Consider the following 17,376-nt stretch of genomic DNA (forward strand, 5'->3'; position numbering starts at 1 on the left):
GCTAGAAGGAGCAACCCAGGTCAAAGCTGAGGTATATTTACTTACTAACCACTTTGAAGCATGATCACCTGCCTCTCAGCCCCAAACTAGCTACAGGAGCTATCCAGCCAAGGGTCTGTCTTTGTGGGAGGTCATCCGTAAACTCAGAACCAACTCTCTCAACCTTTCCCATCTTTACAGAAGTTTTTGCCTGATGTGGCTGGCTCCCTTGGATGTGAATATTCTGCCCTCTTAGGGAGATGCAGGAGAGGCTGATGCTCAGATCAGCACTGGCCTTGCTGTTTGACAGAGGCCCGTTGCTTCCAGGCTTAAGCATGACTGACCTTCAGCCAGGACATACTGGCGTGGCCATAGCACCCTCTCCAATACTGAATTACTTCTATGCTGGTTGAAAAGCTTATTCGGCTTTGAGTCCCTCCTGGTTCCCCTAGGATCAGTGTTTAAAGGGCCAAGCCTGGGAACAGCATATGACTCCCATATTGTGGATAAACTCCCAGGTTAGTGCCCTGGCTATAGGGGTATCACCCTTATCAGATCTATAGGAACTTTTTGGGGCCCTAAGGGGTCCTCTTATCTACCACAGCACCTACTAAGAGGGTGACAGACCTCAGGATCTAGGACTACACCCACCAGCACCCCCAGTTCTGTGTCTTTGGCCTTCATCTCCCTGGTACGGGCTACTTGGCTATGGCTTTTCTCACCCAGACCAGCCCTTGCTGCTGATGCCAGAGAACCCTGACCTCCCTGTCTCCGACCCTTGCCATCCTATGTCCCCGTCTTAGCTCATGCTTCTTCGGAGGAAGCAAGCCCCCAGGAGAGCCCATGAGATGCTACTGTGCCCTGGTAGCAGTGGTGCCAGCTGAGGTGTAAGAGCTAGTGGAGAGGAGACTCCTCTCTACCCTTTACTTCCTAGTGAAGAGCCAAAAACATCTTCCAGGTTGCTCAGGGCAATAGATACGGCCGGCTCGATTCCCCCCCCCTTTGCGTAGAGAAAAGTGGGAGGGGGACCAGGAAGCCAGGCCACCCTCCAGTCCCTTCTCCCTTGGGATTAATAACCCTCTATATTCCTCTATTTCCTTTCCCTAGCAAAGAGGCAGAACTTATGGCAGTGCCCCTCTTGCCAAGGGAAATGAAGCAATTTGGTGGGTTTGACTGGTTTTTGCCATTTGTACTTTACTTCATCTTCTCTGATAATGCACGGCGCTCTTTCCCTCTTCCTTCTCCCTCTTCCTCCCCCCCGGGCCGCACTGGCTTCCCAATTCGGTCTTGGTTTTTTTTTTCTCCCTGTGAGAGAAGAGCATGCATCGGAGGGGGGAGCAGCCTCTAGCATTTGTCATCTTCTTCCGTGTCACTCAGGAGGTCACTGACAGCTCCACACATCATGCCGGGCCCAGGCCCCCCACGCCTCCGTCGCCGATAGTGCCCATTGGGCATCTGCCAGCTGTGCCGCAGGGGCGGGGCTGAGCCGATGGTGTTGGAACGGCCCAGGCTCGTAGCCACAGCTGCTTCAAAGGTGAGTGTCTCCTCCTCGCCACAGTCTGAGGCATGGGAGTCTTCGTGCAGGGCCAGGTAGGGCTCGGAGATGTAGTGTTGTGGGGAAGAGTGCTGGCCCTGCTGGGGGTGTGGGGAGTTGGAAGACTCTGTCAGACAAGCGTTGCTGCTCTCCCGAACCTGGGAGGTCAGGGGCGACCCGCCCTCACTTCCATCGGCTGGTGGAGAGATGCTGCCAGCATGGCGCATCAGGGAGCTATAGGAGAGGAGGGGTCGAGGCTTTGGTGGGACAGGTGGGAGCTGCCGACGACTTCGTCTTGGGGTGCTGGTGTCAGAGATAGAGGGGATGGAGCTCTCACTCAGGGAACCTGTGCCCTGTGCCATAGAAGAAACAAGGTATGGTGTTAGATGGGGCCTGGCAGGATCCCTACTTGCAGGGGCCTTGTTCAGATCCCTAAGCCCTCCTGCCAAGAGCTCCAGGAAGACCTGAGAAGTAATGCCCTGCAATAGTCACATCCCTCAGGGACCCAGGGGTAGAAAGAGCTGGAGGTGCCAATACTGCTTAGAGCAAGACATGCCCATACTATGCAGACAGATTGCTAGGGATATGGTAAACAACAAATGCAGTATAGGGCTGTGAGTCTGCTCTTCTCATAGTCTCCCAGCTGTGTTGTGGTTTCTGAGCACAAGTAGTAGCCAGCATCAGGAAGCTCTGGGTAGATAGCAATTAGCACCTTGTGAAAAGGTGGACGAGTGCTCTGGAGCTTGTTTGGAAAAACCATTTTGAGGGAAGTGAGTTCTCAAGAAATCACAAATTCCGGGCTGGGAAGTTGGCTCAGTGGTAGAGCGCTTGCCTTGCATGCCTGAGGCCCTGGGTTCAATTCCTCAGCACCACATAAGCAAAAAAGAAAAAACCCAGAAGTGGTGCTGTGACTCAAGTGGTAGAGTGCTAGCCTTGAGCTGAAGAGCTGAGGGACAGTGCCCAGGCCCAGAGTTCAGGCCCCACGACCGGATCCACTCCCCCCCGCAAAAAAAAGAAATCACAAATTCCATCCTTCATGTGTTGATACCTCATCTGGTTCCAGGCAAATGGACCTCAGGATTTAAGATATGTCAGATCTCTGAACCACTTGCTTAGAATCTCCTAAAGAGTGGGATGTCAAATACAGATCTTTGGGTCTGCGTTTCATCAGGGATCTTCAGGTCCCACCAATGTGTAGTGAAAGAAAGCTTTCCCAGGTGATTCCCAGTTTGGCCAGAAAATTAGAAGCCATTGTTCTAAAAGGTAAACATCCATCTATTACCCATGTCTTAAAATTTGCCTTTATCCCTATTTTTGGCTGACCATTTCTGCTGAATGGGGCTCCTCTTTTGGCTCTAAGAGCCTTGGGTAGAGCTAGGTCTGGGACTTAGAATGAGAGGTAATAAAGATGAGTTATAATATTTATTTCTTGGGAACACAGGTTTCAGCAGAAGGAGAGATGGAAGGTAAACATAGTTGAATTGCTCTGAGATGAATCACCGTACCCACTAATACTCAGGATCATACAAAGGTCAGTCTTTTTTTGGCTGAAGAACTACCTATGTCTCCAAATTATAGCTGCATTTGTATCCTTGATCTTTCTTGGAAAGTCATATCTGAATGTACAAGCACAGTGTGGCTTTACACACATGGACTAGAGTTCCCAAAGCCTCATTTAACCACTCACAGAGACCCATGTGCTGCTCCTAATGCATCTCTCCCTTTCCTGCCCTACTGGAGGCTCCATTTCTTCTCCATTTCTTCTCCATGCTCACCTGTCTGTTGGGGGTTTGTGACCTGCCCTCGCTGGGTGACCTTGACTGCCGGCGCTCTGGGGACTCCCAGTCACCCTGGTTCCCTCGCTCTTCAGAATTGCAGCGGGAGACATCAGGAGACAGAAGATGCTTTCGTTCTTTTGATCGTCCTCGCTCCCTACCCCCTGAGCGGTGGGTGTCAGACTTGTGGCCTATGAGAGGTAATAAAAGCGATCGATTATATTCCACTTACTCTAGCTGTTGAAAATGACATACATAAGGACTCACCCCATCCCTTCCAGGTATTGGGCCATGTTTTAAACTAAATTTTTGTATCCTACCACCAAAACTTTGCAATGAACCCTAGTCCTTACAGTGGAGCCCTGAGGATGGGACAAGAATGCAGAGATACAGCTTGCTTCCTGTTTCTCTGCTCTGTAAGATTATAAGACATTCGCCTATATTCTGGAAGAATATATTCACTAGACACTGAGTCTGTTGTCACCTTAATTATAGGCAGGGTGGAACTGTGGCAAATGTTTATTATTATTTGTGATAGCAGCCTGAACAATTCTGACCTTTTAAGTACATCAACATGATCAGGAAGTATGAGAGAAAGGCTAAAATTGCTCTTTGGTAAGCAGGTAAATCTGCACGTTGCCACTAGACATGAATGCTGAAGAGTACACTGTTCTGCTTCCACTTATGCTAGATAAAATAATTATCTTTGCTGATACTATACCACAAGAATTATCTATATCTTACACAGGTGTGTACAGCTTTTTGTGCAGAGGATGGAACTATAAAGAAGGATAATAGAAGGAATGATATTACCTAATGTAATGCCAAGACTAAAATTAAGGATCTTGGTTCTAGTCTCAATTCTGTCACTCACTGGCCCTAGGACATTGGTGGGGAGGAGTAAGTCACTGTTTTCCACTTTGATTCCTTCTTCTAATAAAGTTAAATCAGAGTAATGATTTTCTAAATTTCTATGAAACTCAAATACACAAAACAATTCCAGGTTGTAAAGTTAGTGGCTAAAGTTTAGCAACCCTCTCCCCATCATAGCTGGGAGTTGCTGATATAGCCCTAAGAAATGCCAGTGATTTTGTAGAAGGCTATTTAAAAAACCCTCCTCAAAAGACTAATTATAGAGCTTCACTATGATCCCGCAATCCCATTCCTGGGCATTTATCCAAATTGACCACAAACCAGCTTGCACTAAAGCCACCAGCACAACCATGTTCATTGAAGTATTATTTACCATAGCTATGGAATCAACCCAGATATCCCTCAGTGGATGAATGGATCAAGAAAATATGGCATATATGCACACTTCCATCAGAATGACATTGCCCCATTTGTAAGGAAATGGAAAGACTTGGAAAAAATTAAGCAAAGTAAGCTAGACATAAGGAAACATAGGCTGCATGGTTTCTTTCATTTGCAATAACTAGAATATGGTAGGATATTCTTAGGAGAGGACCACAGGAGTTGAATAGCTGTGTGCATATAATTATATAAGATGATGCTTATCAATCAAATGAACTCCAAACAATGGAAACAAGAGTTTTCTGTTTTTTTGTAGGGTTTTTTTTTTTTTTGGTACTGTTTGCAGTTATTTCCTTTTTTTCCTTTGGTTTATTCCCTGATGTCACTGGTTTTGATTTCTTTTTTTTTTTCATTTTATTTTTTTTTTGTGAACATACTATACAGAGGGGTTACAATTACATGGGCAGGATAATGCGTACATTTCTTATCAAGCATTGCAGCCTCCTCCTTTGTTTACCCTTCACATCCCACTGGTTTTGATTTCTGCACCCTTTGTCTTGTATATAAATTTATCTGATTTGAGAAAGAGGAATCACAGAAACAGTTGGACAGAGGATGAACCAATTCAACAGTGATATTAGACCCTATATTGGAAATGAACTTTACAACTAGTGGGAAGTGAAGGGGTAGAAAAAAAGAAATGTACTCATTACCTGACTATGTAACTGTGACCCTCTGTACATCACCTTTACAATATAACTTAAAACCTCTATTCCACTGATTTGTATAGCCCTGCTCAGAAGGCAGGAACTGCATTATCATTTGTAATGGACAAATAAATAGCATTGGCCTACTTCAGGACACTGTCAGGTAATAGGAATCCCCTTTAATGAGGAACATTCTACGTTTACTTTTTCAAACCCTCGTGTTTTTATTTAGTCATCTGAAGTACTTGCGGGAATAAGAACACCAAGATAGCCCACCCAGGCAGTGGCCTAAGAGCCCCCTCACCTGAGTCAGAGTTCAAGCGATGAGCTGACAGCCTCAGGGAAGAGTGGTAACTCCGGCGGCGTGATTTGTAGGTATTTTCGCTGCTTCGCTCCATGGAGAATTCCTCCAACCAGGAAGAATTTGAACGTTTATCCCGAATGGTAGAAAATGAACGTCTCATGGAGCTAGGGTCTGTCACCACCTAGAAATTTGATCATCCAGAAAAATAACACAAGGTCTGGATTAATTATTGATAAAAGTGTCTCAAAGACTAGAAGTGGGACTACAACTATTGAGAAGTGTGAGCAATAACTATGAGCTCCCTTGAATCTTCTTTCCTCAGACTCAGACCTTAGCTGGAAAAGCTGTTTGAGAAAGTATTCTGATGCTAACAGAGTGCAGGAAACTGGCCCAGGATCTTCCCTTAGTGTTTAAGAATGAAAACACCTGAGTTTACAAAGATACAGACAAGCAGGCACTGTGTGAGTATCCCACAGATCAAATACTGAGCCACTTCCAAACAGATGAGATCAATAGTTAAAAAAAGCAACAAAACTACACCTTGTAAAAAACTTTGTCTTGAGTTTGTTCCCCTTCATGACAGAAGGGCCCATGTAGCATTAGAGCCTAACAACTACCACTAAGAAGACCCCACCTTAGCTTCTCCACTTGAAGCTCTAGCATTTGGTTTTGTCACAGATGTTAAACAGATTCACAAAAACTTCTTGTCTCTGTCAAAACCTGATGTAAGACAGACAGACAGAAAAAAGCCAGGAAAACAGACAAATGAGGCGTGGCCTGCACTGGTTAAGACAATCCTGACATAGAGCTTTGCATGTTTAAGTAACTGCATATGTGCCAGAGAAAAATCCTGGAAGATATCTCTTGGTTGGCTGGCTGAATTTTGAGAGCGCTTAACCCAGCAGGAGGGCAGGTACAGCATATTGTTGGCTAGCCTATTTGTAGTCAGGGGTTCACTGAAAACATACCATGTAGGAATAGGCTGTGTGACAGAGTAAGGCTCATAAGCCAGGTTTTCTTATATAGGTAAGTGCAAGTCCAAGGATCACATGAGAAAAACAAGTATTTCGTAACCCACCTAATACAGCCACTGCGTAAGATAAGTGGTGTTTGTTTTTTACCTGGGGATCCATAGTCAGACGTGGCATAGAGGATGCCCTCCCAGATCCCGTATGCTCCTGGGTGTCCGAAGGAAGGTAGATGCCATGGTTAGAGGACTGCACGCTTTTTAATTCACTAACCTCTGGCTCCTGGAAATAAACACACAGCCAAGCTTGTGGGACTTGGTTCCATCTCATTCCTTCTTCTCGCCAGTGGATGATGTTTTTCCTCCTCAAGAATGGCTTTCAGATAGGAGACTAGTATATTTAAAGCTTTAGTTGTACATGTTTATATGTACATATGTGGTATACCAGATGTCCAAACAGAAGGTTCTGAGATGAGACATGAAGCTACCTTTTCTTGTCAAATACTGTTGTTTTAGTACTAAGCATTGGTTCCAATAATAGATAGCTTTATGAATAAACATTGATTTTTGTTATAGGAGTTTACTTTCGGACAGGTATAACTGCTGGGAATTTTTAAAAAAATGATACTGGAGTTTGAGTGCAGGGGCCTTGGGCTTCCATACTACCAACTGAAACATGCCCACAGCCCTATTCACATTAGCTTTTGTTCTGGCCTCATACTGTGGTCTTACCTCCACTTCCCATGTAGCTGGGATTACAGACATTCACCAGATGCCTGCTTGTTCTTTCAATCTGAAGGAACATTTTATCACAGTTAAATAGGAACCAGGATTTTAAAGAAAGCCACTATTATAAAATATATCATCATTAGCTAAGAGATTGAAGCTATCCAAAAATGTGGTAGGTGGCCATCTGTCAGGAATGCATTAACTAATGCCATCCAATAGAAATAAAAATCACTTCTGTTATTAAAAATGATCTAACTTGTAATAACATATCAAAATATTATCACGTAAACATGTGATCAATAAAAAAATTAATGAACTATTTTACATCTGTACTTGTTGAAGTGTTCATCAGCCTCATGGGACTAGTATCTACTGGATGACAGACATTAGCATTTAGAAGGTTAGATGGGGAACTTAAATTTCTGAAACATTCCTTTGTTATTTTTCTGTGTGAAAGAGTGGGACCTCTTAGAGATGTTCATATGAGCTACTCACCAAAGAGATATCAGAACATCTTAGATGTCTCAAGATTAGACTAGGTAAAAAAGAAAATATAAAAATATGCCCAAAGGTAGGTCCCTAGGACACGTTGACGGGCACATTAGAGGCAGTTACAGCGTCTGCAATACACGTGTTATATGGCACACAGTTCTGACTCCAAACAGACGTGGTAACAACACTGCAGTCTACAAGTGCCAGAGACACACTCCATATGAACACGCACGGATTACAGCCACGCCTCAGGACCTGGAGCCGGGACCCCAAGGGATGGGCAGAAATACACAGTGGTGAGTGTGTAGCACGGCTGACACCAGCACTGACAATGAAATGAACACATATCAGAAAAGCCCTGGCACTAGGGCTCAACTCAGAGGGGAACCCATAGAAATGAGGAGTCAATAAAGTCTTTCTGGAGGAAAGGAAAAAGGACACACTATTGAATACTTTTTCCTACAAGGCACACTTGAAAATGTTGAGAGGCCCTTTTAACAATGAAACTATTGGTACCAATTTAGTTCCTCTGCCTTGCTCCTAAGTTCCACAGAGGACAAGGCAGGAAATTATTCCAAGAAGTCTTATACACTTCTCCAAGAACATCCTTCGGCAATCACTCCTGCACATGGGCATCTGTCCTGGCTGTCTCTCCAACACAACCATATATACTTCACCTCAGCAATCATAGGAGACAGAATCATCTGAGCTATTGATTTGTTTTCCCCTGCTTTGGTGAGTATCCATCCTGTCATACATACTCCTTGTAAGCAGGGTACACTCTGATTGGTTATTAACTTAGGGTAGCTGTAAGGTTACAGCTGTACTGAGAAGTGGTCAGAAGAGAAAGGAAGCTGCACCAAAAAACCACAGATGAATCATAAAGTGATGTGGTTTTTTGTCAAAGGCTGGGTTTTGTCTTTTTCTCTACAGCCCAATTAAGCTTCAGAGGGAACTTAAGCTCCTGTCTCCTGAACTAGGAATAATGGTAAATTTGATGTGGTTTTGTAATACAAAGATAAAAGGTGATTTGTAAAGCCAAAGTCTAATTGGACCTCTTTTCTTCAGGCTGTAACTTGACTCATTAGGCCTCTAAGTAAAGTTTTACTACCAATGCTAATGAAAAACTCATTTGGGGCTCAGGAAAATGACTTGAAGGACTTGTTTAAATGTATTTGGCCTTGGAAATTGTGACCAAAAATGGCCAATTTGCCTAAACCCACACAGAGCAGAAGTGATAGAATCTTCTGTCCCTCTAGGCAGACAATTAATCATTGCTGTACATGTCTGCCAAAGGAGAAGAGCTTCACTGAGGGCTTATAGGGGGTGTTGCTGTGTTCCTACAAGCAGTATTGGGACATGGTAGGGGCCACTCATAAGGATTTGTCTTAAAGCTTCCTATCAAGGCAAAGTTTTAGTGAGTTTATATGTGGTTTTCATTCCTACATTTGGTGCTCAGGGACATACGCTAAGAGAGCTCAGCCTGAAGCAATGTAAGCTCCCTTCCAAAGGACGGACCTATGGAATTGTAAAACTAGAAGTGAGTGAATTCTTAGAGATGGAGCTATGAAAGGGCTGAAGGTGAAGAGTTCCTAGGGTAATTGGTTAGATGACAAGAAAAGGTTTTCCTGAGGAATTATGCCTATGAAGCAAAATTTGGAAGTGAGCGTGGGGGCCAGGAAAACATAGAAGTATTTTGGAGGTCATAGAACTCATTCATTCACCAGTGATTGTTGTTCCTGGAATTGTCCATCATCGGCTGGGTCCATACAAGCCAACTGGAATATTTCTTGGGGAGAGAGTGGACTCATTGAAGGGTATCCACTCCGGCCACTCCTGAAAAGCAATGTCAAATTCAGAGGTAATGAAATGGAGAGAAGCCATGGCTGTCACTAACAATTCCCATCCTAAGTAAGACCTTCACCACAGTGGTAACACTTTTCCTTCACCCTTGGTGGTTCCATGAGCCTGGTGACTTACATAGGTAGCAGATCCTAGAGAATATGGGAAACTAGTGTTTTCAGCCTGTATTTAGAATCATTCATCATTCTGCTGGTGACTAGCATATCTGTGACAAATGACATCATTTGTCACACTCAGCCATATGGAAGACCAGTGCTAGATTGTAAACCTGTTTCTGTTGAGTTTCCCATTGTGGGAAAAACACCATAGTTTAAACAGTGAACAGCTGCTTCAATATTAAGCAGCCATAGCCTTTAAAAACAAATTTCCCCACTCTCAGTAATATGGTCGTCTTATGCCAACATCCCTAGCCAAATAACTCAATCCAATTCAATTCCATGATCATTTAATGAAGGACAACTCTGGGCTTTCCACTATCTATCAATTCATGAACTAGGAGGTGATTTCAGAAATTGTGTTGAAGAGTTAAAGACCTTTAGGTCCATGTAGGAGGAAGTTTAAATGGAAATGAGGGAAGGACAAGCGGTCACCATTGAAGCTATGAAGAACTGTCACAGTAGGTTAATATTAAGCCTATTCGGTATTCCTAGATAATTTGCAACCATTAGACCCACTGGACTAGTTGGAAGAAAAAGGGAGCTGACTTTTCCTGAGAATTTGGTGCCTATTGCTACTTGCTGCCGCTAATAGGTAACAGCTACCATTGGGCTCATTGAGAATGCAGAGTGAAGCATCTACATTACAAGCCAAGGCACAAAGGCCCAACACTAGGTAGAGGCGCTATCAGAGATGGTGGAGTGACAGCATCTCTTTCAGGACAGAGCCACTTTTCACAGTTGAGTCTACTACTGGTAAATACATCCAATAGCAGATTGGAGGCATTAACAAGAATTGCCAGTTATCCAAAAATAATCTGTTGGTGCAATCATATTCAATTAGCATCATAGGGAATTTATGAATAGTCAAGAATCACCCAGTCTGTTTCTTGCTTTTAACAAGAGCTTTAATTAAGTTTGTGCAACTGTTACAAAATCACCTGATAGCTAAATGACCAATCTAAATGTGAGTCCTTCCTTCATATGCTCTCTCTTAAAACCATCTGGGAACAACTTGAGAGCTGCTACTGTAAGAAATGGGCCTGGTTTTGGTCAACATAGAATACATAATTGAAAAATCAATAGTGGAAAAGACATTCTAGGTTGGACTATGCTCCCCAAATATCCATCTATTGGATAGTTCATCCCTAAACATGTTGAATGGTATTTCAAGGTAAAACAAAGGAAGGTAATTAAGATTCAATGGGGTTATGAAGACCCCATAATGGCATCAGTGACTTTGTAAGAAGAGGAAGAAAGACCTCAGGATACCGTCTCTCACAATGCAATGCCCTGTAGTGCAACATGATACTGCCAAAAAGGCAAAATGTAGACACCATGCTCTCAAACGCTCTGGCTTCCAGAATTGGGAGCCAAATACAATTCTATTTATACACTTTTCTGTCCCAGATAAAACAGACTGATAGGATCATTAGAAACACTAAATAACCTCCACGAGGTGAATATTTTGCACAAAACTCTTGTCTGTATTTTGTTTTTTAGAATAAAGTCTAGAATCCAGCACATGGCCTCTCTCATGATCTGGTCCTGCCATCTATGTCTTTTTGCTCCCAGAATTGCACACACAGGCCTTTTTCAGTTGACTGGATATACCAGGTTTCTTCCTTCTGCTCAAGACTTTAACACAGGCTGTTTCCAGAGTACAATGTCTATGCGAACAATGCAAGACTCTAGCAACACAGATGGTACTAAGGAACCAGCTCGCTGTTCCTCCAATGTCTTTATTTCAGGAACATCACCAATATCCACCCAAAGACTCAGACCCAGAAACATGGGTCATCTTCATTTCCCTCTTCCTTCACGCAAGAAATCAATCAACAAATTCGACCCATTTTTATGCTGTTAGTCCAAGCCCATTATTGATACTTTACACAATTATAGTGAGCTACTAAACGTTGTTGCCTCTAGAGTTGCTCCCCCCAAATCCTCATTCATCTATGACTTTTGAAAAACACAAATTTGATTAGGACACTGTGAAGTATAAAATCCCACTTAATATTAAATCTAACTTCTTTATCTTGCTTACAATGTCCTCTAAGTCCTGACCCCTACATAATAGCTCTTTGAACCCAGCAACTGCTGGGTCAGGAAACAATGACAAAATTGGGGCTTGTAACTCACAAGAACTGAAAGTTTCTTTAGATTTTTTTCCATCATTTTTTCCAACTGAAAAGTCCTTTTTGATCATTAATGATAACAAGGTACAGACTTAAAAGTCTAAACATGACTCCCTTGAATTTTAGTTTTGCTTCCTACTACTATGTATCTTTTGGAAACTTATTAACCTTTCTTAGTCTTCATTTGTAATGATACTAATATATACCCTTTAGATATACTCAGCTACTTCTCTTCCCCTGCAATCATGGTACTTAGTTTCTAAGTTCTAACAGGGTACTAGATCCATTGAGAACTGGTAATAATCATCCTCAAATACTTGATTATGAGAGACCTTCAGCTAGTATAAAATAGGTGTTCAAAACTCCCTTCTCCTGCCATATTTTCACAGTGATTACTGTCTCTGAAGCTGGTTGTAGCATCAAACATGCTTACATTTTTCTCTTGCCCTTCCTGAGTAGTCATTTTGAGATACTTAACCTCAGAGTGGGGGGAAACTTGCTCAGAAAATGATTTCTTGGATACTTCTTAAGCAATCAGTTTCCAATCAGGCATGCAAGTGACATGGTTGCAGAATACAAGCAGAAGAGCCATGAACCTTTTGGTTCTACTCACAAGCCTGAAACAGGGTCCTGCTGCAGGTAAGGCAGAGATTTAGCATTAGCAATGATCTCCTGTGGTAGCGATGAAGGCTCCATGCGCTGGAACATGGGTGCATTTTTCTGTGCAGAACAAAAGAATTCCCAATGACTTTGTAGGGCCTGATGTGAGCGAAATATAATTTTATAAGAGCAACACAGAAACATGACTGACTTCTTGACGACTGTAACCTTTGACTCATCGAGTTTCTAATCCCGTGTCGTTAGGAAGATATTGCACTCGAGACCTCTTATGACCCTCACAGGCAATTAAGCCTGGCACATGTATAACCTGTCCCCTTGGTAGGCCACATGACATGGTCTGCCCACCCACTCAACATACTGTCATTGACCTTCACCTGTTCTTCCAGTTGCTGCCTCTGCTTCTTCACCTTACTCTGCTTATAGTAGTCCATGATCATCATTGCTGCATAGATTTTGCCCACAGTCAGGTCAGAGGCTGAAAACATAAATGTGGCATGTTGGAAGAGAAATGGGGATATCTCATGAGCTTTTGTTATCCACTTTCTGAAATAGTTTCCACTCTCACTCACTCATTTGTCTAAATTACTGAGACTCTGAGGATACAAGTAAGCCCCCAAATCTGTCCTTACAAAGTAGACATACTCACCCAGTGATGGTGGCAAGAGTACACATGATAACCAACACCAGGAGTAAGCATTCCTTCTCATCATTCTAGATATCAGTATGTAGTGATCTCTTTTTCCCCATGCATGAATAAGATTGTATGGCTGGAGAGAGCTCTGCATCCAAGACGTTTTACTCACAACCACAATAACCTTTCTTAAGAAATCACTTTAAAAAAAAAGTTTTTAATAGCTGGGTGCCGGTAGCTCACATCTGTAATCCTAGCTACTCAGGAGGCTGAGATCTGAGGTCAGGGTTCAAAGCCAGCCCGTGAGACTCTTATCTCCAATAAACCACTAGAAAACCGGAAGTGGCGCTGTGGCTCAAGCAGTAGAGTGCTTGCCTTGAGCTGAAGAGCTGAGGGACAGTGCCCAGGCCCAGAGTTCAAGCCCCACGACCAACAAAAAAAAAAAAAAAAAAGTTTTCAATAATGATAAAAAGCATTTAAGAAATAGGATTTCAGTTTCCTAAAACTAAAGAGAAAGCAGCCTTCCCTTATCTCCTTGATCACTCTGGGTTCTCCAAAATATGTAGTGTTGGCATGCTAGGCCACACTGACAAGGAGAAGACCTCTCACACCTTTGGGCATGGGCACCAGCAGATCCAACATCTTCTGGGACAGGTGAGGCCAGATAGCCAGGGTCTCCTTTTGGAGCTCTGAGTCTAGCTGCTGCCTGTCTGCGCCACCTAGAATAAGATGAACTATTATTAAACAAATCAGAACAGACCTAGAAATAACAAAGACTTAGGGAATCAGAGGGGGCAGGAGCTGAATCAGCATAGCACCTCACATTCCAAAGGAAATCTTGGCATTTAGTGACAGTGAATCTTGCAATACCAGTTCTTTCTGCTGAGGAAGCAGAACACACTTTGGCTCCCATTTTTAGTGATTCAGACATAGGAGATCTGGGGCCCTGAGACAAAGATCCACTTCCTCATTGATTCTAACAATCCCCCAGGAACTCAATACATCAGAAGGAAAAGTGAAAGTAGTCATGAGTACACCTTTTTAGACACTCATCAGTCCTACAGTGATCCAGCTCTACAGTATGAGTGCCTTGCCTTTCAAAAGGACTTGGGTCAGGCAGGAAACAGCAGGCTCAAGGCCTGTCTGGTGGCAGTAGACACTTTCTTTCCTAGACCATGGAGTTAGCAATCAAGATGAGCAAAGTGTTGCCACCTCCTGTATGATGGAACCTGCTACAGAAGTCTTCCAAGACTTCCATATGGGGACAAAAGAGACATACAATTTATGTGTCAATAAATATTCCCAGAATGCCTATCACATGCCAGACACTGAAGTTCCAGAGTGAGCTTAAAGGAGCCTCAGAGAAGATCAAAGCATTTGTTTTACCAGAGTACTGGAGAAGCATTAGCTATAGAGTCTCAGAAATGAAACCGGACTGTTGATATTTGATTGTCTGGTAACTGCATTGTTGTATCCTTGGTCAGCTGAATTGTGCTTCAAATAGCTTTTGTATCACCCTTCACAGATTATTCCAGAATCCCTCCCTCCTTTCTTCCCTTCCTAAGCTGACCTTTGGCAATCTTAATGTCCAAAGCTGTCCGTATCAGGGCCATAAGGGTAGATGTAAAATGGACGGTCATGTCCTCAGCCACAGGCATATTCATCAGGACCAACCTCTGTGTGAAATAGAAAACAGAAACAGCAAGCACAAACCAAATATTGAAAGACACCTTGGCGAGAAAGGAAGAAAAGTGCAGAGGTCAAATGCACAGACAAAAAAGAAGGGCAAGGATTCCCCATCCATTCACCCAGTCCTACTCTCCCTACTTCTCTCTGAAGGTTCATTTTGCCGTCCCCCCGCCACCCCCCCCCCCAGGAAATGCCAAATTCCAAGGGAATCATTCTGAAAAACTCCCTCGTGGGGAGGCCCAAGAATGCCTTCCATAGGGATGGGAAGTAGTCTCTAAGTGAAGTGGCTGAAGGAAAGGAGTCAGCTCTGGGAGGTGGCTCCATTCCATGCCCATATTTTCACTTGTCCCATGAACCCCAAAACTCAATGGGGAGATAGTGGAGAGGAGATTTTACTTTGCTTATCTGATTTGAAAAATGCATCCTCGTGCCCCCTTTTTGAGTCTTTAGATGAAATTTTGCCAGCACATGATTGAACATGCATACGTCCAACTTATCCAAAGGATGAGATGGAACAGGATGGATAGGGGAGGAGTGCAAACAGGCGCTAGGAGAAAGAAGACACAGAGAGCAGGGAAGAGAGAATGAGAGAAGGGGGCACAGGCAGGAGCAGAGTGGGCAGGCCCTGTTTCCCTCACCCAGAGGAAAGGATCCAACGGAAATGGCCAAATCCACTTTCCAGAGAGTATCTTGATTGGTTTTGGAATTCTTAAACTTTCCTCCCCCTACCAAGCGTCATCCAAGCATTCCAAACAATTCAGGACTATCCTCAACCACATGATCTCTTTGGATGTAGCCATCATAAGCAAAAAGAGCCCCTAATCTGTGCACCAAGAGCCATATACTAGGGTGGATGAGGGCCTCTAATGGCCACATTCCAGTGAGAATCTCTCTGGAGTATTTGGAGGTAGGACTAAGAATGAACTGTTCTTCACATGATAGGGTCTCTAATACTCAATTGGAACACCTTGCCCGAAGTGGTTCCACAGGCATGGTGCCTCAGAGTATAACAGTCTTTTCTTGTTTATATCAGAGTTCCACCTTTCCCACTTGTGTGAACCTCCAGAGAAGTGGCATTATTACTAGGGTGTGTGCCTAGATGAATGGAAGAGCCTCAGAGTTCTGGACCAGTCTAAAAGTAGTAACTATTACTAATGAGTAAAGAAAAACCCATACTCCAAAGCTATAAGCAACCTGTGTGAGCCGCGGGAATCCACCTGCAACTTGGCCATGCTAATAAGCCAGAGCTAATGCACAATGGCCACTTCGGCCCATCATTGTCCTTTCCTGTGACTGGCTCCAAGAGAACTGGATAGTTGGGCCAACAAGCCTAAGAGAGTTGTATTCCTCAGTCTGTAGGGGATGGAAGATAAGGTCCTCTTTTGTTCTAATACCTAGAATGGACCTATGACATTGTCCCCCTCCATCAATGGGGGAAGGAATTTGTTAAGAGATTTCCTCTCTTAAAAATGTCTTTTGAAATCATGCTTAGAGGAAGCTTTGCATTCCTTCCCTAATGTATCCGAGTGAAGGTGGTCCTTTTGAAAATAAGTTCTGATGTGTGTTTTGTTGGAAACTTCCTTCTTGCCCATCGAATCCATTCCCCTGGCCACCACTCTGCCTCCTTTAAAAGGAGACACAGCACTTCACATTGCCTGTCTAGTAACCCACTCACAAGAAGCCACACGCTTGTAAGAACATAGAATCACACATAGAAAGCTCCACAGTGAACAGGACTGGAAACCATTCTTGTATCCTTTCATGACTTCATCCTTCCGGGGAGGGACCTTCCTGACCCTTCAGTCTCCTCAGTTTTCTTTTCCTTCCTTCCCTCCTCCAACCTCCCCAGCCCCAGCTTCCTCCCATGGTCTGACCTCCCCACAAGGGGATCCCATTTCCTGTTGGTCTCTAGCCCAGAACAAAGGAAGGGGTGGTCTACCTTATATGCCACTTTGGAGGGACATCTCTTGCCGAGGCCTAGCGGTGGTGACATGAGAGTCAGCATTTCATACATCTCAGTGTAATGGATGCGGCCACTGCTCATGGGGGGAGCGGGAAGTCAGGATGGGGGTGGGTGGGCAGGGTAGGGCAGGAAGGGGTGGCAGGGACAGGAGGAGGAAGTCAGGGCAAGGATGCAGACAGGTAGGAGAGAACAGGCATTCCCAGAGAGCCAAAACGAAACAAAATAATACAGAAAACAGGAGAAGAGAAACAAAATGGACAAACAGGAAAAGAATAGGAAACCTGTTAATCAAGGCAAATCGTCCATGTGACTCCATCCTGGTGCGGATTTATATCACACCCCACACAGACCCGGGAACAATGCTGGTAACTAGGGTCCCTCCGACACTGTCAGAGGACGCTGACAAGGACTCATTCTCTCTGACCCAGTAGGCACTGTCTTGACTCACTTTCCTGCTCACCACAGCCTCCACCCCCACAGGCGAACAAGGGTATCTTCAATTCCCAGGGCTGTGTGTGAGTGGTATAAACCAGATAGACGGTGCTCCAACCATGGGGAGGAATTTCTAGCCCCAG

The 17,376-nt window shown here is 43.9% G+C and overlaps 1 protein-coding gene across 4 annotated transcripts in view; it reads right to left on the reverse strand.

Moving 5' to 3' along the window:
• Positions 1–413: 413 nt before the first annotated feature.
• Cacna1e (calcium channel, voltage-dependent, R type, alpha 1E subunit) overlaps positions 414–17,376 on the reverse strand; it is a 305,919-nt gene continuing 288,956 nt past the window's right edge. For 2 of the 4 annotated variants that reach the window (XM_013015539.1, XM_013015538.1), the window contains 10 exons: positions 16,778–16,874; positions 14,720–14,825; positions 13,761–13,868; positions 12,893–12,993; positions 12,511–12,617; positions 9,466–9,577; positions 6,675–6,803; positions 5,554–5,734; positions 3,289–3,479; positions 1,283–1,866 (listed from right to left, as the gene is read on the reverse strand). In XM_013015539.1, coding sequence (XP_012870993.1) covers positions 1,324–1,866; positions 3,289–3,479; positions 5,554–5,734; positions 6,675–6,803; positions 9,466–9,577; positions 12,511–12,617; positions 12,893–12,993; positions 13,761–13,868; positions 14,720–14,825; positions 16,778–16,874 — 1,675 coding nt within the window. In that variant the 3' untranslated portion in view covers positions 1,283–1,323. Of the gene's footprint in view, positions 1,867–3,288; positions 3,480–5,553; positions 5,735–6,674; positions 6,804–9,465; positions 9,578–12,510; positions 12,618–12,892; positions 12,994–13,760; positions 13,869–14,719; positions 14,826–16,777; positions 16,875–17,376 lie in introns of all 4 variants that reach the window. The other 2 variants (XM_013015540.1, XM_013015541.1) reach the window with 2 other exon arrangements.

Source organism: Dipodomys ordii, unplaced genomic scaffold, assembly GCF_000151885.1.
Source record: "Dipodomys ordii isolate 6190 unplaced genomic scaffold, Dord_2.0 Scaffold27, whole genome shotgun sequence".
Taxonomy (NCBI): Eukaryota; Metazoa; Chordata; class Mammalia; order Rodentia; family Heteromyidae; genus Dipodomys; species Dipodomys ordii.